At 43.8% G+C, this 26,324-nt stretch overlaps 1 protein-coding gene across 1 annotated transcript in view; it reads left to right on the forward strand.

The window, feature by feature from the left end:
- The window catches only part of LOC124620302, a 227,146-nt gene that overhangs the window by 94,600 nt on the left and 106,222 nt on the right, over nucleotides 1-26,324 (forward strand). The window contains exon 5 of the mRNA XM_047146975.1: nucleotides 12,802-12,870. Within this exon, the coding sequence (XP_047002931.1) occupies nucleotides 12,802-12,870 (69 nt within the window). The remainder of the gene's footprint in view (nucleotides 1-12,801; nucleotides 12,871-26,324) is intronic.

The following is a 26,324-nucleotide window of genomic DNA, read 5'->3' on the forward strand; positions in this document are numbered from 1 at the left end:
CTCCGTAATTTTCTGGGGACGCTCCCTTTCCTGATCCAGTCAGCCCTCAGTGAGCGTGGAATTTTATTAACTACTGGTCAGCAACCAGGGGGAAAACCGACACAGTCTACCGGTTACTGAAGCAGTGGCTGCAAAATTGCCACTGACGAGTTTATAATTTAGCTCGACCGATTACGGGGAGGGAAAATGAGGAAGTTCCAGCCAGGAAACAGAGCGTGTATTTTCTAATTGAGTTCCTTCTTCAGAGAATCTCTGAGAAATGAAGGGCGAAGGGCACCACACGCTGACGTGTGGACACAGTGGACTCCCTTCTAGCCAACTTTTTTTTTTTTTTTACTTTGAATGCATTCTGCGTTTATATTGGCCACTGATTTATTTATAAAGGGCATGTTGTAGATTGGTTACCACTGAACTCTTATTTCATCATCCTCAGAAAACATACTCATTTTGCAAAATATAACGACTTAGTCGGTATTTGTTGCGATAAATGTACAAAGCGCGGAGGTGAGGCCTCTTATGAATTGCTACGCGCACGCTACAGAAGGAAACGAGGAGGATTTTAGCGGTCAGGATGGCGCCTGGTCAAGCCCCGAGGAAAGGTACCCATAAATTCAGTCAACATGCATTAGATGTGGCAAAAAATCGAACATAAAATGCCTCTAATAAATAGGTATAATAGAACAGAGCACCGAGAAAAAAGCAGAGATTGGAGAACGGGAAAGCGAAGTATGGAAAGCATATCAAACTTCGCATTCGTAGCCCGCCGAGCTTAGAGAAAATACGACGAATAACCTAGCAGGCGGTATGGCACTTCAAAAATCGATTCTATTCGATCTGTAATTTTGTGCGCAAATGAACTTTAGGGTTGAGCTACTTCTAATGATTCTGGGCTGTATCTGAGAAATATTCTGCCCTCCGGCATTGTGCCTGCAACCACGTGGGTCTACCAAGGGACCCCATCTGATTTCTACCACAAATAAAACAGAGTAAATAATTTATAAAATGTGCCGTGAAGCAGCTAAAACTGATTTGATTAAGTTCATTTCGTAGCACAAATCGCCTACGATCATCTACACTCGCTTTATCCGGAATACGGTGCACACGCGAAGCGTAGGAAATAAGTGTCATGTACCACAAAGAAACACCTATTAAAATTCGAATATTTCAACCTGAAACATAACCATTCGCTGATATTTAACATCTCACATGAGTTTAGTCTAAATATGATATCGAAATAACCATGGATAGCAAACCCATGAACTTCCTACCATAGGTCACGAAACAATGGACATGCACTTTTACTGCAGTGTAAACGTATTTCTGCCTAATAAATTGAAAAATGAGCACAATTGCTGCAATAGATTTACCTACTCAACCTAATGCTGCAAAGAAAAATGGATTAGATCACACATAACACATTCTGATACCTTATTCCAGCAAACTCGAGACGGACGCACTGAAGGCACGTCCGCTCACTTACCCGTCTTCTTTTACTCTCTTCGAAAAAAGGCGGATGTCCGGAGGTGCCTAGTGGAGGGAACAGCCGAACCAGTTGGCTATGACCAACCTCACCACCACAAATGTGAAGTTTTCGGAGTATCTTTGGTCACGACCTACCCGTGTTCCATCTCTGCCACTACCCCAGAGAAATGAAGTTGGCACTACTACAGAAGACCCTCTAACAAAATTCGTCTGCTAGGTTTGAGCTACAGATGACCATGATTTAGGAACAGGTGGGAAGAGCGTTTGGGATACATTTCACAGTCACCTCTCACAAAAAATGAAAATGATTAAAAACATACACTGATATTCTCTATAAAATGCATCATGCGTTTGCATAGGAGTTGCGCCGTGCCCTTGGCAAGGTCGCGTCGTAAGAAAAATTTGGATATTTCTGGTAAGGTCTTATGGGACCAAACTTCTGAGGTCATCAGTCCCTAAGCCTACACACTACTTGATCTAACTTAAACTAACTTACGCTATGGACAACACACACACCCATGCCCGAAGGAGGACTCGAACCTCCGACGTGCGGAGCTGCACGGACCCTGCCAAGCGCCTCGTAAGAGAAATCGGCGGAAGAGCCACCTGATTAATTTTCTCCCGAAGACGAAAGTTTGGAAAAGAACGATCAGGGAATTTTACTGCTTATTATCATGGAACGGCTACAGTAGCGCCTTTTCATTACCCCATGCTTGGATGGAACGAATGGTCCGGAATGTTCTTCCCATGGGCGGATGATTTCGGTCCATTTCGTCGATGAATGATTTTCACAACAATTACCAAAAATCAACATAAAAAATCCCAAAGTCATATAGAAGTCGCCCTTGGGGTTATGTGGCCTGCCAGAGTACTGACAGTACTCTTGTGAGGTTCCCAACACAAAATATTTAAGAATCAGAATTGGCACTACTAGAACTACAATCAAACAAAAAAAAATAAAAGTGTGTGAACGTTACTTATGAAAACCTCAAATGGTATGAAAGTTTATTGGCTCACTGTCCAGCGAGGCTGGCAAAAGTGATTGAACAAATGAGACCGATTAAAAGTCAATCATCATAAAAAAAATGCTCTCACTGTTATTTATAGCTGATAATCTTGTAGACAAATATGATGACCATGAACTCAAGTCACTGATAGTTAAAAGAAAAGGAACTTCAAAATACTCTGTCAGTAGTCAGTGCAATTCTACTACAACAGATTAACAGTACATAAAAATCAAATACGTACTGATTGACAGCCCAATGGTCCGCGTGAGCATGACACTTCAATACTAAAGTTAGGCAAAGACAAATGAAATGGAACAGAAATCTCAGTGGGTGGCACATTACAGTGAAAACACTCGTTACTCGTTTCACGACCACAAATTAGCCGTGACGGCGGTCTCCATCTTTGTCCTGATTGGAGGAGCTGAAAGGTTTGTTTCGATAAACCTGCACTTACTTTTCCCCAATCGGGTTGTACTGAAGTTCAAGCAAAGCTTTGACAGGCGAACTCAACTGCTTCATTGCAGAGTCCATAGTGAGTAAAGCAAAGCTGAAGAAATTTAAAGTATTCAAACATTTGAGCTCGCCACTGGGACGTTTAATTCACTCGTCAAAGGATGTGTTTAGAGACAAATATATGGGAAGATGGCCAATGTTTTGACAATGACAATATACAAAATAGAATGCACAGTAGAACGCAAAATCACAGATTGAAAAAAAAACAAAAAAAAAAAACGATGACGGCCTGCTTGTTTTCAGTTTTTCTTCAGTTTGTCACACGACATTTCCACTGGGTGTCTACGGGTGCTGGGGTGGACGTCTCTTCTAAAGGCGACTTGGAGGATACTGTACTGCAGAACCACTACAATGTAATAGGGGATATACGTGGCGGCGCTGGAGAATAACGTCCATTGTCTCACCCGGGTCTTCTCCGAAAATCAGCCAGTAAGACCCCGCGTTTTGCCCAGATCCTCTTCCTATGTCCATAACAGAGGAACGGATTGATGTTCGAGGTTGACAGGATCTCGCAGTTTGTGGACTCCGTTTAGTGGCGCAGAAGCCAGCTTGGTGGTAGGCGTCTGTACTTTATGGGGGAGGTGTGTCTTTGGCGCGACACGCCCCCATCGGTAATCCAACTCGCAGTCGACGTCACTGTGGTGCAGGCACCGCAGCGGTGTGTGTCTGCGCCGTATGGGTTTGCATTTGACGCCGCGCGGCTCGGTTCGGCGCTCCCTCTCGCTGAGTCGATGCTCTCTGCGTCTTCCGTCTTCTTGTTGTGCAGTCTGATGTTACGCTAAGCGGAAATTGAGGAGCGTGTAGCGCGGCGCAGCGCAGCTCCCGTTTCTGTAGCTTCACAGGTTCAAATGAGACCGCGCAAATTGCGACGCTAGTGGAACGGGACACGTGCCTGCGCGAGGTCGCCCGGCGTTGTGGTTGCGTTGCGGCACAGTTTCTCGCGCCGTGCGCCACGCGAAAACAGAAGGGGAGGAGGAGGAGGGGGGGGGGGGGGGAGCGGGAAGGCACTCCTGCCATATGCTCACTTCGGCATGGCGCATATGGGCAGTGGAAGTTCTAACAACCCTACCACAACAAAGGCTCTGAGCACTATGGGACTTAACATCTGTGGTCATCAGTCCCCTAGAACTTAGAACTACTTAAACCTAACTAACCTAAGGACATCACACACATCCATGCCCGAGGCAGGATTCGAACCTGCGACCGTAGCAGTCGCGCTGTTCCGGACTGAGAGCCTAGAACCGCGAGACCACCGCGGCCGGCTCCACAACAAAGGTCAAAAATTAATTATGATTGTAGTGTTGCTCAAGCTGCTATAAATACTGCGTTTTCGGGCAACAACAAAGTTATATTATGTAGCAGGTGTCATTAGAGCACAGTTAATAAAGTCGTTTCTTGAAATGATCGATAAACTAGGCACTCATCTTTTCGTGTTTCCCACGCTGGTATCTTTGCGAACTCATGGCTCAATCGTCGAAAATTTAGGTAGTGACGATTCCAATCTTGGATGCAAAGAGGCCTAGGTGTTATTCTGCGATATTGAAAAGTTTTATAGATGTGTTTCGTAAACCATTCTTGAAGATTAAACTTTGCAAGTTAGGACAATGGTGATGTAAAAAATTAATCAGCACTCCGAATTTAAGTTACACTTCTTCTTTATTACTTTTGTTGCAATATGACGTAACTCGTTCCAAGACATCACTTCACAATATGAAACATACTTGAAAATATCTTCCTCACTGTTAAAGTTCACATTTCATAAATTGACTACAATTTGCGTCTTTTTAACATGACGACCAAAACTTGACTCTCTAATAACCGCTTACGCGCCCAAAAATCAGAGTTACAAGTACGTCAGTGATCATAATGACAAAAGAAAGAATACACGTAAGAATAATATCATTGCAATATAAACATATCGATGTATCGAAGTACCTCTGCATTAATGAAATCAAATCTGAATGTTGTCATAGAAATATGTTGACTATTTTACAGAAACACAGTAGAATATTGCTGGTATCGAGAGGTTGAGGTGAGGTGCTGTAATGGTTACGTAATTCAAGTACCCTTACAAAGTGTTGCCCGTCCGAAAAATACGGCCTTACTGTACACTGAGTTTTATTGTCACTGATATTGATGTTGATTGGCGAGGAAGGGAAAGCAGTAGGCATCCGTTGAGGTGATGAAGTTAAACATTTTATAACAAACGTGATGGTTTAGTTCAGTAAAAAGTGGTTGAAGGCAGGCCTAGAGAAGCTGCCGAAACTGAATGGGCTGCTGCCCAAGAGAGCAGGGGAGGAGAGAGTCTAACCGGGTCGGATGCAGAAGAGAACGGAGGGCGTGTCCGCTCCTGGGGGCTGGCCGCGGCTCCACCCCTACGTGGCCACCTGCAAACCTCCCTATTGCACAAGCAAATTGTAGACGCGCGGTTCGGTAGCGTTACATCGTCAGCAACACGTGAGTTTAGCAGCTGATAGTTCAACACGTGAGTTTCGAAGTGGTTCTGCCCGGTATAATGCAACGTGAGCTGAATCTAGCCGCCAGGCAGACGGCACTGACGAACATCAGTTGAAATTTAAAAATTTAAATTTTTATAGTATTACATCCAGTCAGTAACGGCCCCCACTGTACAATGACTAGTGTTTCGTTCTTCATTGTTTAAGCACTCTATCTCATTTCGTTAGTTCATAATAGTTTTCAGCTACATATATCTGTATACTTTTTGTTTTGTTTATTCTTTTGCCAAGAACAATGCACAGTTGAATAACTGGTGCACCATTAGTCACTCGAAGTGTATCTTCTGCCTCCACAGTGTTTTCAGATCGTAGGAAGGGACAGACGATTCGTGGTGAGGGTAGTGAATAAGGAAGTAAGGAATACTGTAAAATCGTGTGATCTAGAAGCAAAGCAGGAAAGTAAAACAAGCTTATCTACTTCCCACACAATGGGCGATTTATTTTTGTGTGAATTGTTAACCTTTTCTCATTCGAAGAAGCATCACCATTTACGAGTAACGGCAACATTTCTCTTGTTGACAGGGTTGATAGCCCTTCTTTTGCCAAAACACAATGTAATTCGCACAAACTCATTTTTTCAGCAGCTATTGTGACAGAATTTTGAAACGGAGTGTCTCATTAAATACGTAATTGGCGACCAGAAAGCTCAATAGCTTACAATAAAAGTCATTGTGTCGGTTTGTGGTAAGATAGAAGAAATTTCATGTTTACTTTCATACTAGGAAACTGTTCGCTCAAATGGTTCAAATGGCTCTGAGCACTATGGGACTTAACATCTGAGGTCATCAGTTCCCTAGAACTTACAGCTACTTAAACCTAACTAACCTAAGGACATCACACACATCCATGCCCGAGGCAGGATTCGAACGTGCGACCATAGCGTTCGCTCGGTTACAGACTGAAGCGCCTAGTACCGCTCGGCCACAATGGCCGGCTTAGGAAACTGTTGTCTCACTAGTTGTCCATAACTCTTAAAGAATTACAGTCACTGGAATGAATGAAACATAATAGTACAACTTCTCATATATCGTCATAGATCAGTGTGTTAACGAATTGGCCAAGTACTCTCCTTCTTGTGTGCCATCGTTCGCCAAAATCTCGTTTCGATGTCTCGAGCGGAGCTGGCTGAGTGCGGCCGCCATTGGGGAACACTTTTAACTGATTTCAAAATGCACAATAGATTACGTGTACAAATAACGCCGTACAGGCAAAGCGAGGTATGTGTCGGATACTGCCTTACATCCTGCAGATTTAATGTTTGTGGGAGTTAGCTGGTGAGACCTGCTGGGTTGCATACTCTTTCAGTCTTGAGTTCCTGATAGACTTTAAATGCCTGTGTGATTAATACAATGTTCAAAAATATAAAAGATTCATTGTGATCCTTATTTGAGTCCCTAAAATATACAAACAATACACAAAAAAGCAAAAAATAAAATAAAACCTGTACTATAAATGAGCACCACTTCTGCATCTGTGGTTCTAAACAAAACAAAACAAAAAAAAAGTAAACAGAGATAACTGTTGACAATGTGATCTTACACGTTCTAGAGTTTTTGACAAGATTTCAGTTGTGGTCAGTCAACGTTAATGTGGCTGAATGTATAAATCTAAGTACCTCGATAATGATATTCAGAAAAAAAATTAAAATAAAATAAAACTTACGTTAACGTCACATGACAATCCTGAACAAAGAGGAATGTATATGAGTGTCAACCATTATGGTCCTAAGACAAAATATTAATTTTGGGCTCTAGGGTGCTGTAGAACTATACACGACTGTGGGCAACGGACTGCCTTTAAAAGAAAAGTAAAATTATTTCTTTTTTTTGTGGGCAGTAAGGTGCCTTAAAGGCACATTAATATGGGCGCTTAACTACCTTCGTCAAGAAGATGTTTAATTGATAGATAGTCATCATTAGCATATTTTCCAGTACGATGTGATATCCTGACACAGGTGATGGAATATAAAGGGGTCAATTCGTAGGTTTTGATGTGTTCCGACACTGGTTCGGATAGGCGTTGTTATTAGTTTGCGTACCCAGTCACCTGTCTACTCTACTTTTAGTTAGGGTTGTTATTTGTAACAACTCAGACCTTGAGATTATGCAACAGTTTCTACTTCATTCTATTTGCTGATGCACGGTTAACATTGGAAGTTAATCCACATAGCCTCGAGGCGTGATTGGGAGGTAAATACAAGCAAGTCTTAGGATATCAAATTATCCTGTTTGGTGTTAGCCACATCTAAACTTTGATCAGGTCTCACGTGCCCATAAGATACTCAGTGTTCGTTCTAGAGGTTATTCTTCTAGAGCGGACGACACCAAATAAACTTTTTTTTTATTATCCAGCACGTGTACTGTTCATATAACGGGTTAGAAAGTCACTGGTCGAGCAGGCGCTTCTGCCGTACTCTCATATATGCAGATTCAGACTAATTTTACAGAGGACATAGCAATTGGTTCATGGGACGATGCAATACTTTACCAACGTTACCACAGTTGTTTTCTGCTAGCGCTGTGACAGCTTTCTGCTGCCGCTGTGTAGGTTCTGCTTCTCGGTTGAGGAATTGCTGATAATGAGCTGTCTTTGCTGTGGCAACTTCCTGGTATTTTAGCACATCTTTCCGCTATTCCTCGACTTGCTCCCTTTGTTTCTTACACGTCTCGGCCCACACTATGGGCGTTGCTGTCTGTCTGCGTCGATTGCTCTCCTGCTGCGGTCTTGTTTGTGTGACCCTTCCTCACAGTGCCGGTTGTGCTTTCCGAAATTCCTGGAACACTGATCGTAGGGCTCTCCCCTCTGTCAGGGTACCTTCTGTAAACTTACATTATTGTGTAAAAAATAAAAACAATCAAATAATGGCGCTTCTATGGCAAAAACAGTCTCCGCTGCGGGCCGTTTATAAACAACAAAATAGAAGAACGCGCAGCATCTTTATCGACGGGCGCTGGCGCTCCGAAACGCGCAATTACTACACAACCTAACTACATTTTATATGCTCAATTCTCCGTTTCCCATCCATTAGAGAAATCTAGGACAATCTCTCTCGTTCCTGCGTGGTTACAACGTATCTGTGGAGGTGCTTTGACACCGGAAGGCAGTCTCAGTTTAATTGAGAACTGACAGTTTATCACCGCACATATTTTCGGTACAGAAAGAAAGACATATTTCAAAAATGGTTCAAATGGCTCTGAGCACTATGGGACTTAACATCTGTAGTTATCAGTCCCCTAGAACTGAGAACTACTTAAATCTAACTAACCTAAGGACATCACACACATCCATGCCCGAGGAAGGATTCGAAGCTGCGAACGTAGCGGTCACGCGGTTCCACACTGAAGCGCCTAGAACCGCACGGCCACACCGGCCGGCAGACATATTTCAAAGGAACTATTTCTAATGTTACAATGATGACATGTTTACTATAGGAGAAATACATCAAACATGCGGTTTGAAGTGCATACTCGCCTGATATGTGTGCAGGAAATCTACCCTGAGGAGGATCTCAACTGCGAGCGATGGGATAGCTAGAAAGACCGCCGAAACTGAGTGCGACTGACAGGTAAAGTCTAACTGCAGTTGGTGTCTAACGTCGGCGCATTTGTCTTGCACGGCGCCACGTACTTTGGGCCGTTGTAACGGTGATGTCGGCCACCCGCGGCCAGCGCTGCATCTGTGTAACACGTCTTCGCGTGTTACCGAGGCCTGGCTGCCCGAGTCAAGCAAAGAGAGTACGGTAATTCTAGCTATCCATTTTGATATTTACGACCGGGCATTTTACATACACTGTTTCGTCCCCTTTTTCAAGCAAGAAATATCCCGGTCCCGTTTCCTACCTCTGTTCCGCCGTGTATCGTGCCGTCCGCACGTCGGTGCTGTGTGTTTGCATTTGCGTCACGCCTTTCTTCGATGTGGCGAAGGTCCAGGCGAGAGCCATTCTACCGCATCTCCCGCTGCGCGCCTGTCTCCCAAATTGCGTCGTGTGTCCCGTTCGTACTGCCTGTACGTGAAATTCGTTGAAATCTGACGTTTTCTGTTTTCTACTCCATAATGTACTTTGGACTTTCCTGAACATTATATAACACATTAAAAGCAAATTATAAACAGCCTACCAGTTGCAATGGATAAAGAATTCTTTACCTAGGTTTCAACAAATTTAAATTTGTCTTCTTCAGAAGGTGGCAATTTTACATTAGTATGGACATTAGTATGTACTAATTTATATTTACGTGACTAACCCTATTTCTAGGGATATATTTTAAGTTTGACGAATGGAGCTATGCCGACATTTGTAAAAACGGCGATGGTACATTAATCCATACTAATGTAAAATTGCCACCTTCTGAAGAAGACAAATTTAAATTTGTTGAAACCTAGGTAAAGAATTCTTTATCCATTGCAACTGGTCGGCTGTTTATAATTTTATTACGTGGAACCGTTGCTGTTGCGCAGCTATGTTTAAAATACATTAAAATCAGACAATTGTGAGACCTTCAAATAATATTTTGAATGTTGACGTGTGATTATCGGCTATTTTTGTAGTAAGTCAACTTCTATTGGTTTTTATACGTAAATAAAATGACTGAGCGTAAAAGTAACTTGAAGAAACGCTAATTTGCGGGTAACAGATATCTGAGACCTGCATATTTTTCTGAAGTACTTTCTTTCATAGAATATCAACCGCTGAAAAGCCGTGTCATGCTTTTTGTCCACCTCCGCCCCTGTACGAATCTACACATAAACATTCTCTTCTTTTGGGACTGATGGAGGCAATCAAACGTATTTACAGAGATTTGGCAACTCCTGAGCTATTAAAGAAGTGTTTACATGGGAAGACCCAGAATGTTAATGAGTCCTTCAGTAACGTTGTCTGGTGCCGTGAGCCTAAAAATGTATTTGTTGGCCTGATGACTCTAAAGATAGCAATGTCTGATGATGTAATAACTTTTAATGGTGGGAACTATGAAAGACTTAAGGTTCTGGAGAAGTTAGGGGTAAGATTTGAACAGAACACAGCTAAAGGACTGTGGGAACTGGATGAGGTTCGTGTACGTGAAGTAGAGTTAGCTGCTCAGCAAATGACAAAAGAAGCAAGAGAGAAAAGGAGGGAGGCAAGCACTGGGCTGTTGTGACACTGAAGAAGACACAGACTGTGGGCCAGGGCAATTCTAGAGCTTAAAAGACGCAGAAATGTAGGTCTGTATACGAACTTGTAACAGATATCTCTGAACTACTTTTTTGCAATAAATGACCCGTTTTCTAAAAAAGTACTGATGGTAGAGACATGAAATTTTCGTAGCATGCCAAGTGTGAGATTCAACACATATGGAAGTAGAATAATTAAAATATCCTAAGTTGTTTTGTTCTTAAGTTCATTTATTTAAAAAATTCTGTCAAAAAATTGAGTGTTTGAAAAAAAAATAACATGCCTCCACAATACAATTTTAGTAATATTTCTAGTTCAGTGTATCTAGAAGAATGCATTCAATAATTATGGGAAATTGTAAGTTGGTGCCTTAAAAAGTTTCCAAGATAATGGGTCACAAAATTCGGTAATGCATCATTGGCGGCACAGGGCATACGAGTGCCCCCCTTAACGCCAGTTGCTCCGGCCTACGGTGCCCGTTTCCTCGCGGGAAGTTTCGAGCCTGTCACGATCGACGGCCGATTCTCGGTGGCGGTGTAGGTTCCTCCCTCTTCGTGGGAGCGCCATTTTGTCGTACTCGAGGTTTGCCTGGTTCTTGTAGGAGGTGCTGAACGGAGGTGTGATATTGCAGCCCCAAATTTCGGAGGCAACTTAGTCCAACAAATCCTTATCAACTCCGCCGCTAAGCAGGATTGTCGACGTCTTGGTTTCGTCGCACGAGATCTCTGAAAGACGCGACGGGGTCAGCATGTGAGCAGTCATTGTAATCTGGCAGCACAAGTATTGGAAGCTCTGTCCGCTACTGTTGTGAGACGGACCAAAACCCCCGAATAAATGCGGCACACGACGTACATTGCTCTGATAACGGTTGCTTTCTGACGGCTGCCTTGATTCTCAAATGATTGTACACGAATCTGATTCGGAGCGCTTCGCCCCAGGAAGCGGGCAAAGTATGATCGAACTGTGAAATTTACGCTTTGACGTGTTGCAAATTTGAGGCGTCGGGGACAGTCGAGTGTTTTGACACTGAGACGAAGTGCTTTTCGCATTCTTCCTCGTTTTCTGACGTGCTTGCTGTGCCGTGAGCGGGAATCGGGTTGCCGCGCACCCTTCGTAAGGTGCTCAGTCGTTCCTGCAGTTCCCGCAATTCTTCGTCGTCGTCACTAACGTTTGTTGTTGTTGTTGTTGTTGTTGTTGTCGTTGTGTACGAATTCCTAAGCGACCAAACTGCTGAGGTCATCGGTCCCTAGACCTACACACCACTTAAACTAACGTGTGCTAAGAACAACACACACACACACGCCAGAGGGAGCACTCGAACCTCCAGCGGGAAGGGCCGCGCAATCCGGGACATGGCGCGTCCCACCCGGCCGGCCATTCCGCGCGGCCACTAACGTTTGGACGTCGGCCTACGCCACGAGCGCTATTATTGTCGTTCTTATTTTTAGGATCAATATTATGCAAATGATCAATTACTCATTAAATACTGATAATTTGGACAGTGCTAATAAAGGTATTGTTAGAATAACGCGAGAATAAAAAAAAAAGCACCAGCAGCTGGATAGTGTAAGAGTAAAAGCAAAGGTTTCTCTCTTCAATGAGGCTGCTCTCTCTCCTTTCATAAAATTGTCAGTGTGAGCAGGAGAGTGATAGCTGTAACCGGTCGCTGATATTACTTTACATACGATGCTGAAGTTCCTGCTGCTGCCAGTCAGTGATTACCTTGACCCATGCAACACTCCTGACTTTGCAATGGTATTTTCAGATCACGATGTATGAATGAATGGAGAAATGAATTGGGCATGTGTGTGTGTGTGGGTGGTTGGGTGTTTCTTTGAGGGAAAGAGGTGAAATGGTTTTGTGTGTAGTGTCAGCAAAGAAGAAAAAGTCAGAGGAATTCTGGTTACTCTGAAATATGGAGGACAGTTTTGTAATACTACGCACACATTCTTTTATGTACCTGACTTTCAATCAGACATACCTGACATCTGATATATCCAACCAAGTTTAGCTCATGGTCCACTGTTTCACTTGCTTTTCCCCAGTGTTCAGTCGTTTTATGTTTTGCTCACGCAAATATGGAGGAAAAGCAATGATGACGACAATGTAATTGAATATTTCTCTGTTGTTGCAGAGCGGGAATTTCTTAAGAAAAAGGAGAAGCATAATTTCATGGAAAAATTTACCACTGCACCTTACGATGGTAAGTATAGATGTTTTCCTTCCTTTGTCGAGAGATGATGTGCTTTTTTGCACTTATCTAATAACCTATAATAATAATAATAATAACAATTATTATTATTATTATTATTATTATTACTATTACTATTATTATAGATAGGGTCATGAACAACTAAAATTTACCTAATAAACCATGTGAATGATTTGATACGAATAACTATATTATGGAAGTGTACCATCTGTTCAAGTTTGCGCACATTTCTGCTGTTTGAAATGTTATGATTTCTCCATAATTACCTTAGTATTTCATTATTAACTAACTGACTACTCGACATAGCACGCTTATGTATTTATTTCAGTTCATCCCATCCTTCTCCCCCTCTGACCAACCCCTCCCTCCGCTCTCTCTATTACTCTAATGCTCTCACTTCTCTTTCTCAATCTATTCCTTCCCACTCTCTCCATCCTCTCCTGCCCCTCACTGGTCCCTCTGCTATTCCCTTCTCACTTTGTCGATCTCCTACTTCCCCCTCACTCTGACCATCACCAACCGCCTCTCACTCTTTCCCTGTGCTATCCCCTTCTCTCTTTCTCCATCTCTTCTTCCCCCCCCCCCCCCCTCTCTCTCTCTCTCTGTCCACCCCTCCCACCTTTTTCTCTGTCGCTCTGCTGTTCCCTCCCATCATTGTCTATCTCTTTCTTCCCCTCTCTCTGTCCATCCCCTCCCACCCCTCTCCCTAGCCCTCTGCTATTCCTTCCTCTATTTGTCCATCTCACCCTTCGCTCACTCTTTTTCCATCCTTCATATGCTGCTCTCTCTCTCTCTCTTTCTCTCTCTCTCTCTCTCTCGCCCTGCTACCTCCTCTTGTCAATGTCCATCTCTAACTTCCCTCTCACTCTTTCAATCTCCTCCCACCCCTCTCTCTCTGTGCTGCTGCGACTCCCTCCTCTCTTCGTTTGCCTCATCTCTGTCTCTGTACATTTCCTCTTTCCTTTCTATGTCCATCACCTTTTCTCCTCTCACCCTTTCTGTCTCCTTTGCCTTCCTTTCTCTTTCAGTCTTCTCCTTTCCTCTCCATATGAATAATGTTCTAGATACACTCAGCGATATACGTGGATGCTGTCTGGTACATGTGTTGAGAATAGAGTACGTAACAAAGAAGTAATAAATTTAAACATCATGACTTCATGCCTGATGCACCAGATTTACTGCATGAACAGCGAGAATGTAGTAAGTGATACACAATTTTCCCTTCATCATTCTGTGGGTTGTAACAGAGAAAAATTGTATGAAGGTTAGAAATTACGTAAAACATTTATATTTATTGCAAGTTACTAAGTGCTCTCGTTGTCAGATACCTGGTAGGGTGCAAAGTAGTAGCTATACACTATGCTACATGCACATTATGCCAGAAATAGTGTGCAAGTATCGACTGAAATACACTGAAGATTCATTACTATGAATTGTACTACGCAGAAAATATCGACCGAAAAAAGCATTTTCAGAAATATGACAAAGTTCAAAAGTCAAAGAGTAAATAGCTTCTTCAACGAGTAAATGTTTCCTTAATTCACGTAATAGTATTCAAATCACTAAATAACATCTACTAGAAACTTTCTAAAGTAGCCTGAGATCTTCCTAAGAGCTCGAGCTATATCGTTACCAAATTTTATCAGAATCGTGCCAGCGGATTGGTAATACTAAATTTAAACGTCATGCACCGTGTGGTCGTTTTTCACGTGTCTCAGTGTTTATGACGCCATATCCCCAGACCTGTGTCAGGCAGGCGGTCCTTACCCCCACAGCGATTATTGCCTGATAGTGATGGATATGTTCCGTAGTTTGGTTGAAATTGGTGCAGTGGTTTATGAGGACGTGCGGCGTACACAAATAATCACACATCTATTTTTGAAATGTGCTTAGTTTAAATCAGGCAGTCTCTGGTCCACTGTAATTATTAATATGCGTCAATGATCTCCCACTAAATGTGGGAAATCATTAAAACTATGAAACTATTTGAAGATAACACAGGTATCATTGAAAGAGATGTGGAGTGTGATGTAAATTATATACCGAATAGCATATCGAGCAAGACAGCCCTGAAGTTTGTGAAGAACAGCCGCTGTCAACAGCGATGTCACACAGAGGGCAGACTTCTTTCTGAGGATTTTTATAAGCAAAATATTTTTATCATAAAGGAGTAAGAAGACGACTGAAGAAATTGACGAGTTTTCTTTAATGCTCAACTATCACGATCTTGTACACGAACTGAATACTACTGAATCCCCTACAAGTACATTTTTATTTATACAGAAGTGTGAGAGGTTTGGTGCTTCTCCTGTTTCGTCTCTACTATTTCATATAGAATAGTGTTTTAGGGTTGAGTGTACGTTCACAGAGAAATTCTTATTCCACAAAAATTGATCAGATATAACTGTTGTACGCCTTCACAGATTTATGTAGGCTACTGTTTGCATAACTCGGAACTATAACTAAAATATTCCTATATCCTACTGACACTGATGAGCCGAAACATTACGACCACTGCCCACCAAGAGGTTGAATGTCGGCTGATGACGTTTGCGGGGACGTGACGCAGTAAGGAAAGTATGTACACTACTGGCCATTAAAACTGCTACACTAAGAAGAAATGCAGATGATAAACGGGTATTCATTGTACAAATATATTATACTCGAACTGACATGTGATTACATTTTCACGCAATTTGGGTGCATAGATCCTGAGAAATCAGTACCCAGAACAACCACCTCTGGCCATAATAACGGCCTTGATACGCCAGGGCATTGAGTCAAACAGACCTTCGATGGCGTGTACAGGTATAGCTGCCCATGCAGCTTCAACACGATACCACAGTTCATCAAGAGTAGTGACTGGCGTGTTGTGACGAGCCAGTTCCTCGGCCACCATTGACCAGACGTTTTCAATTGGTGAGAGATCTGGAGCATGTGCTGTCCAGGGCAGCAGTCGAACATTTTGTGCATCTAGAAACGCCCGTACAGGACCTGCAACATGCGGTCGTGGATTATCCTGCTGAAATGCAGGGTTTAGCAGGGATCGAATGAAGGGTAGAGCCACGGGTCGTAACACATCTGAAATGTAACGTCAACTGTTCAAAGTGCAGTCAGTGCGAACAAGAGGTGACCGAGACGTGTAACCAATGGTACCCTATACATCAGGCCGGGTGATACGCCAGTATGGCGATGACGAATACACGCTTCCAATGTGTGTTCACCGCGATGTCGCCAAACACGGATGCGACCATCATGATTCTGTAAGAAGAACCTGGATTCATCCTAAAAAATGACGTTTTGCCATTCGTGCACCCAGGTTCGTCGCTGAGTACACCATCGAAGGCGCTCCTGTCTGTGATGCAGCGTCAAGGGTAACCGCAGCCGTGGTGTCCGAGCTGATAGTCCATGCTGCTGCAAACGTCGTCGAACTGTTCGTGCAGATCGTTGTTGTCTTGCAGACGTCCCCACCTGTTGACTCAGGGATCGTGACGTGGCTGCAAGATCCGTTACAGCCATGCGGATAAGATGCCTGTCATCTCGACTGCTAGTGATACGAGGCCGTTGGGATCCAGCACGACGTTCCGTATTACCCTCCTGAACCCACCGATTCCATATTCTGCTAACAGTCATTGGATCTCGACCAACGCGAGCATCAATGTCGCGATGCGATGAACCGCAATCGTGCTAGGCTACAATCCGATTTTTATCAACGTCGGAAAGGTGATTTCTCCTCCTTCCACGAGGCATCACAATAATGTTTCACCAGGCAACGCCGGTCAACTGCTGTTTGTGTATGAGAAGTCGGTTGGAAACTTTCCTCATGTCAGCCCGTTGTAGATGTCGCCACCGGCGCCAACGTTATGTGAATGCTCTGAAAAGCTAATCATTTGCATATCACAGCATCTTCTTCCTGTCGGTTAGATTTCGCGTCTGTAGCAGGTCATCTTCTTACTGTAGCAATTTTAGTGGCCAGTAGTGTATATAAGTGGATCAAAGATGGATGGAGTATCATTCTAGCGATGACACGGACCGCAAATGGGGAAATCCACCGACACAAGCGACTTTGACAAAGGTAATACTGCTATTACGCAGATCCTCTGAAATAGTAACTCGAAAACGGCATATCTGGTCGAATGTTCACGTGCTACTGCCGTGAGCAATTATGGAACATCTACAGAACTAGAGTGAAACCACCACAGGGCGATAAGTGGTTGGCCGTTCACGACTCTTCGCAGGTCGTGGTATTTTTAGGCTGGATGCTCCGTAAAGTAGGACAGGTAGCGGTATGTGGCGTCTCTAGCGAAGGAGCACCACGCTGGTGCAGGCACGAGTGTTTAGCAGCTCAGCGTTCGTCGTACGTTGTTGGACATGGATGTCCGCGACGCCTACGTGTTCACATGTCGGCCCAACGACACCGTCAGTTAGGATTGCGGTGGTCATGGGATATTCGAGATTGGACAGTGGATCAATGGAAACGTGTCGGCTCGTCGGGTATATCAGGTTTTTGTTACGCCAGGTCGACGGTCGTCTCCACAAAAGCCGTCATCGGGACCGGCAGAGGCTCGAAACGCAGGCCGCTGGCAGCAGTGTTGTGCTACGGGAGACAGTTCTCCTGCGCTCGCACGTGGGACCTGTGGCCGAAATCGAGGACACGCTGACAGCTGCGGACCATCTGCACCCCTTCGTGCGTTATGCCTTCCTCACCGGTGACGGCATCATCCAGCAGGACAATTGTCGGTGTCTGGAACCCAGGCGGTGCTACAGTTGTTTAAGGAGCATGATAGTGTATTCACGTCGATGCGTTCGCCATGAAATTTGCTTGATGTGATGTGAATCCAGTGAAACTCGTGGGTCGCTATCGTGCGCTGCCACCGCGTACACAAACCAGCGGCTCGCTGCTTAAGGACTTGTGTATGGACACCTGTTGTGACATTCGTCGAAAAACCTACCAACAAACAGTAGATTCCATGATGCGCGGAATTACTAATGTATTTCGTTCCCAAGACGGACCAACAAGTTATTAAGCAGGTGCTCATAATATTTTGGCGCGTCGGTGTAGATGTCTTCATGGTATAAAGCGAGCAGTAGTACGGCCTTACGAAACAGGAAGTTCAGATCGTAGTGAACTGTCAACAATACAGAAATTATCCATATAGGATATGGAAACGATAACAGAAGGTGGGTGTTTCATGATTTGAGCCGCAAATGACAAAGAAAATGTTTCTTGACTTCAGTTACAAATAAGAATATAAACTCGTCTTTGGCTCCTCTCGAGTGTTGGCTGCTTTGTTTGATTATGAGGAACACCCACTCATATGAAAAGCAAACCTGTGGCAGGAAAAAAAGGTGTTTGGTAATGAGAACAAAAAGATTTCAGATTTTCAACGGTAACTTGAATGGATGCATGAAATCACTTCTGTTGTTAATGGCGATTCACGAAGTGCCAGTTGTATATTCTGAAATATCTATACATTAGGGAATTCACAGAGGCTCCAGTGGGGTTTCCTTTACCTTGATCCAGTCACTCACAAATTGGTCTTTAAGGCCATCAGCACAATCAGGTCTCTTCTTACCTGCTGCAGATGTCATGTAGCTTTACTTGTTGGCTGCTGACACTCAACACCTACAGCAATAAATTTTTTGCGAATATTCCAGGTACGACTCTGTACTCCATATTATTCCTGAAGGAACTCCTGCCGGCTTCGGCAGTTTGAGTGAGTTCTGATTCAGCTCTTCAACTCAGTTTGCTCTTCGTCTATATCCTTCTAGTCGAACAGAATAATAGTGTCTGACTTATGCGGCTTACTCATTTTTGTGAAACTTATAGACCTTTAGCTATTTTTCTGTCAGTGAATACTGCTTTACGTGTAGTAAGACGTTTGCAACAGTAGGAGTTCTAGCTGAAAGATAACTTCTTTTGCCCATAACATTAAAGGATGCGAGAAAACAAGAGCCCTTAAAATGCTAATACGTATACCAAATACTAATAAAACTGTTTTAAAGTTGCTGTTTAAATATGTAGCAGTTTTAAAACTTAACTAGATTACCTTTTTAATAAACTAAACTGATGTCAGTAGTTTTTGAGACGGTATCAAAATCAAACGACGAACAATTAAATACCTTATGCTGCGTTAATAACCGTAGACAGAGATGACTATAGTATTCCTAATCTTTGTTATCACAACGCCTTATATGCTACCAATGAAAGTCAACACAATCAAAAAATTGACTTGAAGTACAAGTTTTGAAATTTCCTTAGAATTACGTCTAGACTGTATTTCTGTTAATAATTTATATCGTGCTTTGTGTTACCGCAACAGACAATGGAAGTATAGTATTTAGTTTCGAAATCCTTGATAACTATTTGAGATACACATATCTAGCATTTACACTTCCGACCAATACAACGATCATAATTAAACGCCTCAGCTTAAGGACGTGGGAAACTATTAGATGATGTAGTTTAAAGTTCATTGAAATATATATTTGAACCAATTTTGACAACAACTGTACAATTTATGTAACAGCAAGAAAACCTGATTTGAAGAAATGACACATGATTGTGCGTCTACATCAACACTCGCGAACCACAGTTAAAGACGTCACACACGGTTCCTTCGTTTGCACCAACTACTAGGTTTGTTTCCCATTTCAGTCGCGATTGGAGCGGTGGGAGAATGACTGATTACATTCTTCTGTGTACGCCTTAATTAGTGTAATTTTTCACCCTTTCTTCAGACCTATACAAGTTAAAATTGTTTGTTGTTTCCGTGAAACTCCGCCGTAAATCAAACAATCCTGTGACCATTTGCCACTTTTGCCCTCGTTAAGACAATAAGTCTGGCCCCTTGTGCTACGTAATCGCCGCCTAACACCAGCTTGTGCAGTGACGATGGTGAGCTGGGTTTCATTATTCAACGGTTTCTCAGGGTGAAGAAAATTTTCTAGTTACGTTTGTTGTTGAACTCCGGCAGTTTCGCCGATACTGAAGCACCATTATGTGAATCGAGATTTGCTAAATCTATGACATCTACGAAATCTCTGGGCTTTCAAGCAACAGTACCTTATATTATTACGTAAGGTGAACATGACGGCTAAAGATCAACACTGAACGTGACTGCCGGCATGGCCACTAACTCACAAAAAATAAAAATAAAGTTCTTACATGGTTGACCATGTTTAATAATCTCACAAAGCAATATTGTGACTTAACTGTAATGTGTACTAATGGATCTAAGCCGAGGAACATTTCGTAGTGTTCTATACTATTCCAACTGTGTATATGGCTCTGAGTTAAAAGCCAACTAGAGGTCCGTGGAGAACATTGTCACAATAGAGAGAAGTGACGTTTAATATTTAGAACTATATTTAAGATACTGCCATTCTTTCAAGGGAAATTGCGAAATACTTGGATAGAAAAGGCGAAGAAAAAGCGGAAGTCAACAACCCAATAATGGGAAACCTCTTTAGAGTTAATAAATAATCACTAAATAGTAAAATGGATAAAACATAATTCAGATCTGTGTTGTTAGTTCCGTAGTGATTACACAGCTACACTCATTTGGCTTTATGTTTCCACCTAGATTAAGAAGCATAAAGCATTCAGAAGAGCAATGTGCTTTATAACTTGTGTCAAACGGTATTTCAGATAAAATTGTAATTATAACATACCATATAGCGGTGTTCTTCTTATATCTGTTGAATAGATCAGGGAACTGTATACTAAATACAATAAAAAGTAACTGGTATTCAGTGTTACTCTAAATTCTTCCGTTTAGGATGCATGTGTGTTATGAGAACTGTATGTTTCCATGAATGGTGTCACTGTCCACAATTATTATATCTAATATGTAATTTGATTCTTCTTCTTATGCCCGTTTTGTTAGTGTCAAGGCTGTGGCCACAAGTAAATACCAGGATGGACGTCTCAAGATGGCGTGAGCAGGAGGAAGGGTTTTTTAATAGTGTGAGGGTTGTGGACAGTAGGAAAATCCAGGATGGTCGACTTAGGACGGCATGAGGAGGAGGATCTGTTGTGTACTCCCAGCTCTCCGGCAGTTGTGGAATAAGAAGAGCTCAGTTAACAACAGCATTCTCTATGGAGTAAGACAATCATACAGAGATTGATGCCGGCGAGCAGATGGTGTGCGTATACTCTCCAGGCCGCAGTTGCTACCTCACAAAAGCAGGCGGCGGCATGATGGCTCATGGCAGTGCGAGTATGCTAAGGAGGTCAGCGTTCCTTCAGCGAAGCGGTAGCGCTTGGTGCGGCCTCTCAGATGGAAGACTGACGTCATGTGCTGCCAGGTGAGAGGTGCGTGTGATGGATATCTGGCCATTCCCAGCAGTCGGTCAGGTGTGTGTCGACCTGGTGTGCAGACACCGAAACCAGGACCCATTGCAAATGAACAGAAGAAAAAAAAAAGAAATATTAGGATTTAGTGTCCTGTCGATACCGAGGTTACTGGATACAGAACATAAGCGATAGCGAAGGGAATCAGTGATGCCCTTCAAAAGGCAAACATACCACAATAGCCTGGTCAGCTTAAGGAAATACAGGAAACCTAAATGTGGATGGACTGATATTGATTTCAATCGTCGTCCTCCTGAATGCTAACAACTCTACCATCTCACTCGGTCAAATGCTCAGAGTCACGCTATAGCTGGTAACCTCTTTGTACACTACTGGCCATTAAAACTGCTACACCAAGAGGATGACGTGCTACAGACGCGAAATTTAACCGACAGGAAGAAGATGCTGTGATATGCAAATGATTAGCTTTTCAGAGCATTCACACAACGTTGGCGCCGGTGGCGACACCTACAACGTGCTGACATGAGCAAAGTTTCCAACCGATTTCTCATACACTAACAGTAGTCGACCGGCCTTGCGTGGTGAAACGTTGTTGTGATGCCTCGTGTATGGAGGAGAAATACGTACCATCAACTTTCCGACTTTGATAAAGGTCGGATTGTAGCCTATTGCGAATGCGGTTTATCGAATCGCGACATTGCTGCTCGCGTTGGTCCAGATCCAATGACTGTTAGCAGAATATGGAATCGATGGGTTCAGGGGAGTAATACGGAACGCCGTGCTGGATCCCAACGGCCTCGTATCACTAGCAGTCGAGATGACAGGCATCTTATCCGCATGGCTGTGACGGATCGTGCAGCCACGTCTCGATCCCTGAGTCAACAGATAGGGACGTTTGCAAGACAATAACCATCTGCACGAACAGTTCGACGACGTCTGCAGCAGCGTGGACTATCAGCTCGGAGACCGTGGCTGCGGTTACCCTTGACGCTGCATTACAGATAGGAGCGCCGGCGATGGTCTACTCAACGACGAACCTTGGAGCACGAATGGCAAAACGTCATTTTTTCGGATGAATCGAGGTTCTGTTTACAGCATCATGATGGTCGCATCCGTGTTTGGCGACACCGCGGTGAACGCACATTGGAAGCGTGTATTCGTCATCGCCATACTGGCGTATCACCCCGCGTGATGGTATGGGGTGCCATTGGTTACACGTCTCGGTCACCTCTTGTTCGCATTGACGGCACTTTGAACAGTGGGCGTCACATTTGAGATGTGTTACGACCCGTGGCTCTACCCTTCATTCGATCCCTGCGAAACCCTACATTTCAGCAGGATAATCCACGACCGCATGTTGCAGGTCCTGTACGGGCGTTTCTGGATACATAGAATGTTCGACTGCTGCCCTGGCCAGCACATTCTCCAGATCTCTCACCAATTGGAAACGTCTGGTCAATGGTGGCCGGGCAACTGGCTCGTCACAATACGCCGGTCACTACTCTTGATGAACTGTGATATCGTGTTGAAGCTGCATGGCAGCTGTACCTGTACTCGCCATCCAAGCTCAATGCCGAGGCGTATCAAGGCCGTTATTACGGCCAGAGGTGGTTGTTCTAGGTACTGATTTCTCAGGATCTATGCACCTAAATTGTGTGAAAATGTAATAACTTGTCAGTTCTAGTATAATATATTTGTCCAATGAATACCCGTTTATCACCTGCATTTCTTCTTGGTGTAGCAATTTTAATGGCCAGTAGTGTATTTCGAGCTTCACTACCACCAGTTCTAGGACTGGCTTGTAGACAGCGGCTAGTGGATCAACAGGCTAGGTGTAGTCGAAGCTGACTGATCCACGTGGAACCTATGGCTAGCACAGAGTATGTTTGTTTAGGCATCGGCAGTAGTCAAAAACAGTGCACTGGTAGGGCATGAGCAGCATGTACCTATAATTTCTGCAGCCAGGTCTGTTGTGGTAAGGTCCCAAATTTGATCGCGTATGTGACCAAGGCTGCACATAGTTGGGCCACAGCGTGAGGAGATTCAGATCGCCACAGTGACAGACTGGGGTCTTGCTCTACGCTGTGCCACCAGTATTCAAACCCTGGCAGCTGAATATTTACTGCACCAAATCCCAGGCTGCCCGCATGTGAAGGGGGTGGCCTGCATAGAAGACTGCACAGCAGGGACCCAGATTCAATCCCCAGAACCACCAGGGATTTTTCCTTGGTGAGAAGACTCAGATGGGGTTCACTCAGCCTCAGGAAGCCAGTTGGGGTTGGGGTTGGGTTCTTTGGGGGAAGAGACCAAACAGCGAGGTCATCTGTCTCATCGGATTAGGGAAGGATGGGGAAAGAAATCGGCTGTGACCTTTCAAAGGAACAGTCCTGGCATTTGCCTGGAGGTATTTAGGGAAATGACAGAAAACCTAAATTTGGATTGCCGGACGCGGGATTGAATCGTCGTCCTCCCGAATGCGAGTCCAGTGGGAGGACAGTTGAGAGGCAACATGATTGATAAGTAATGGCTTCAGGCCAAGAAAACAGACAGCTGCGGGGAGAGTGGTGTGCTGAACTGTGCCCCTCCATACCATACCCAGCGACACCACTGGCATCGGATGACATTGCAGCTGGTCGGTACTTGTGGGCCTGTCAGTGTTAGTGGATGGAGTTTATGTTTGCTCACCATTGGTTGATGCTAAACCTGTGAAATACTTGAAGTAAGATAGTATTATTTTCACTCCATTACACCATGCACAATTTACACACTGTCTTTTCTTCGTTTTCACTCCATCACATGGTTCATGTAGACTGGTACACTTACAACTCCTCGGACTTAGGGGGTGGACTGGAAGTATGGGGTGCAGATCGTTCTCTGCTGTTGATAGACATACAATATGCCACCGTGGATTGGGACTAACATGGCACCCGAAAACGAAATCCGTTTAACATACCCTCCACTGGTACTTGGTGCGATGCTGCTGAACACTTTGGACATCTCTTCCGCGCTAATGCACCTCTTCTGCGGGGCTATAAACTCGTCGAGAGAACTGAATACGGTAGGATACAAGATAATAGTCAGATATGTCTGGTACCTACCTAGCAGTATCCATAGAGGATTACTGTGCAAAAACGTAATTACATACATTAGCTTAGAGCAGCAACCCCTATTACTGTTGCCAGTAGCCGAAAAGGCGGCCCCAATATGTGGCACATTATACCCATCAGTAAGATCCTGCAGTTCAAAGCGTTCTGTTCCCCTTGAGAGTCCCTGTTCATAGCATCGCGTATAAACTAGAATTGGGTCATATACTGAGCATATCTGGTGAGGCCCTGTCTTCTGTAAACATTGTTGGGCTGCGAAAACGTCCTACGGGCAACCTCCTGCACCAGTCCCCCGAGAAACAGTTCTGTCTAAGACGTCTCCGTGACAGTTTGGACTACCCAAGAGGAGGTACCACGATCTGTTCTCTTCAGCACTGCCACTGCTCGTCTGCTGGCATGAACGTGTGGTTCTTCCCATCTTTTGTAACCGGCAACACTTTTGTTGTTCCAGTATATACAACTCTTTGCAAGGTCCCCCATCATGCAGAATACAAGTAAATCACGTAACATTCATATCTGTTGGTGGTGCCCATTACTTGTTAATTAGCTGGCACGTGAATTACTTCTTCCTCCAAAGTTCCATTTGAATCCAAAACATGAAAATACTTATCACCCTCTTTTTTTTTTGTGCCATCAGTCTTCTGATTGTTTGGATGCGGCCCGCCACGAATTCCTTCCCTGTGACAACCTCTTCATCTCAGTGTAGCACTTCTACATCTGCATCTACACCCATACTCCGCAAGCCACTTGACGGTGTGTGGCGGAGGGTACCTTGAGTACCTCTATCGGTTCTCCCTTGTATTCCAGTCTCGTATTGTTCGTGGAAAGAAGGACTGTCGGTATGCCTCTGTGTGGGCTCTAATCTCTCTGATTTTATCCTTATGGTCTCTTCGCGAGATATTCGTAGGAGGGAGCAATATACTGATTGACTCCTCGGTGAAGGTATGTTCTCGAAACTTCAACAAAAGCCCATAACGAGCTACTGAGCGTCTCTCCTGCAGAGTCTTCCACTGGACTTTATCTATCATCTCCGTAACGCTTTCGCGTTTACTAAATGATCCTGTAACGAAGCGCGCTGTTCTCTGTTGGATCTTCTCTATCTCTTCTATCAACTCTATCTGGTATGGATCCCACACTGCTGAGCAGTATTCAAGCATTGGGCGAACATGTGTACTGTAACCTACTTTCTTTGTTTTCGGATTGCATTTCCTTAGGATTCTTCCAATGAATCTCAGTCTGGTATCTGCTTTACCGACGATCAACTTTACATGATCATTCCATTTTAAATCACTCCTAATGCCTACTCCCAGATAATTTATGGAATTAACTGCTTCCAGTTGCTGACCTGCTATATGGTAGCTAAATGATAAGGGATCTATCTTTCCATGTATTCGCAGCACATTACACTTGTCTACATCGAGATTCAATTGCCATTCCCTGCACCATGCGTCAATTCGCTGCAGATCCTCCTCCATTTCAGTACAATTTTCCATTGTTACAACCTCTCGATATACCACAGCATCGTCCGCAAAAAGCCTCAGTGAACTTCCGATGTCATCCACAAGGTCATTTATGCAACCTACGTCTTCAATTATTTGCTGGATGTATTCCAATCTCTGTCTTCCTCTACAGTTTGTCCCTCTACAGCCCCCTCTAGTACCACGGAAGTCGTTTCCTGATGTCTTAACCGATGTCTTATCATCCTGTTCCTTCTCCTTATCAGTGTTTTCCACATATTCCTCTCGATTCTGCGGAGAACCTTCTCATTCCTTACCTTATCAGTCCATCTAATTTTCACCATTCGCCTGTAGCACCACATCTCAAATGCTTCGAATCTGTTTCCCACCGTCCATGTTTCACAACCGTAGAATGCTGTAATCCATATTTACCTTCTCATTCCTCAAATTAAGGACCATGTTTGATACTAGCAGACTTCTCTTGGCCAGGAATGCCCCTTTGGCCATTGCTGGTCTGATTTTAATGTCCTCCTTGCTCCGTCCGTAATCAGTTATTTGACTCCCTAG

Source organism: Schistocerca americana, chromosome 6 (genome assembly GCF_021461395.2).
Source record: "Schistocerca americana isolate TAMUIC-IGC-003095 chromosome 6, iqSchAmer2.1, whole genome shotgun sequence".
Classification (NCBI taxonomy): Eukaryota; Metazoa; Arthropoda; class Insecta; order Orthoptera; family Acrididae; genus Schistocerca; species Schistocerca americana.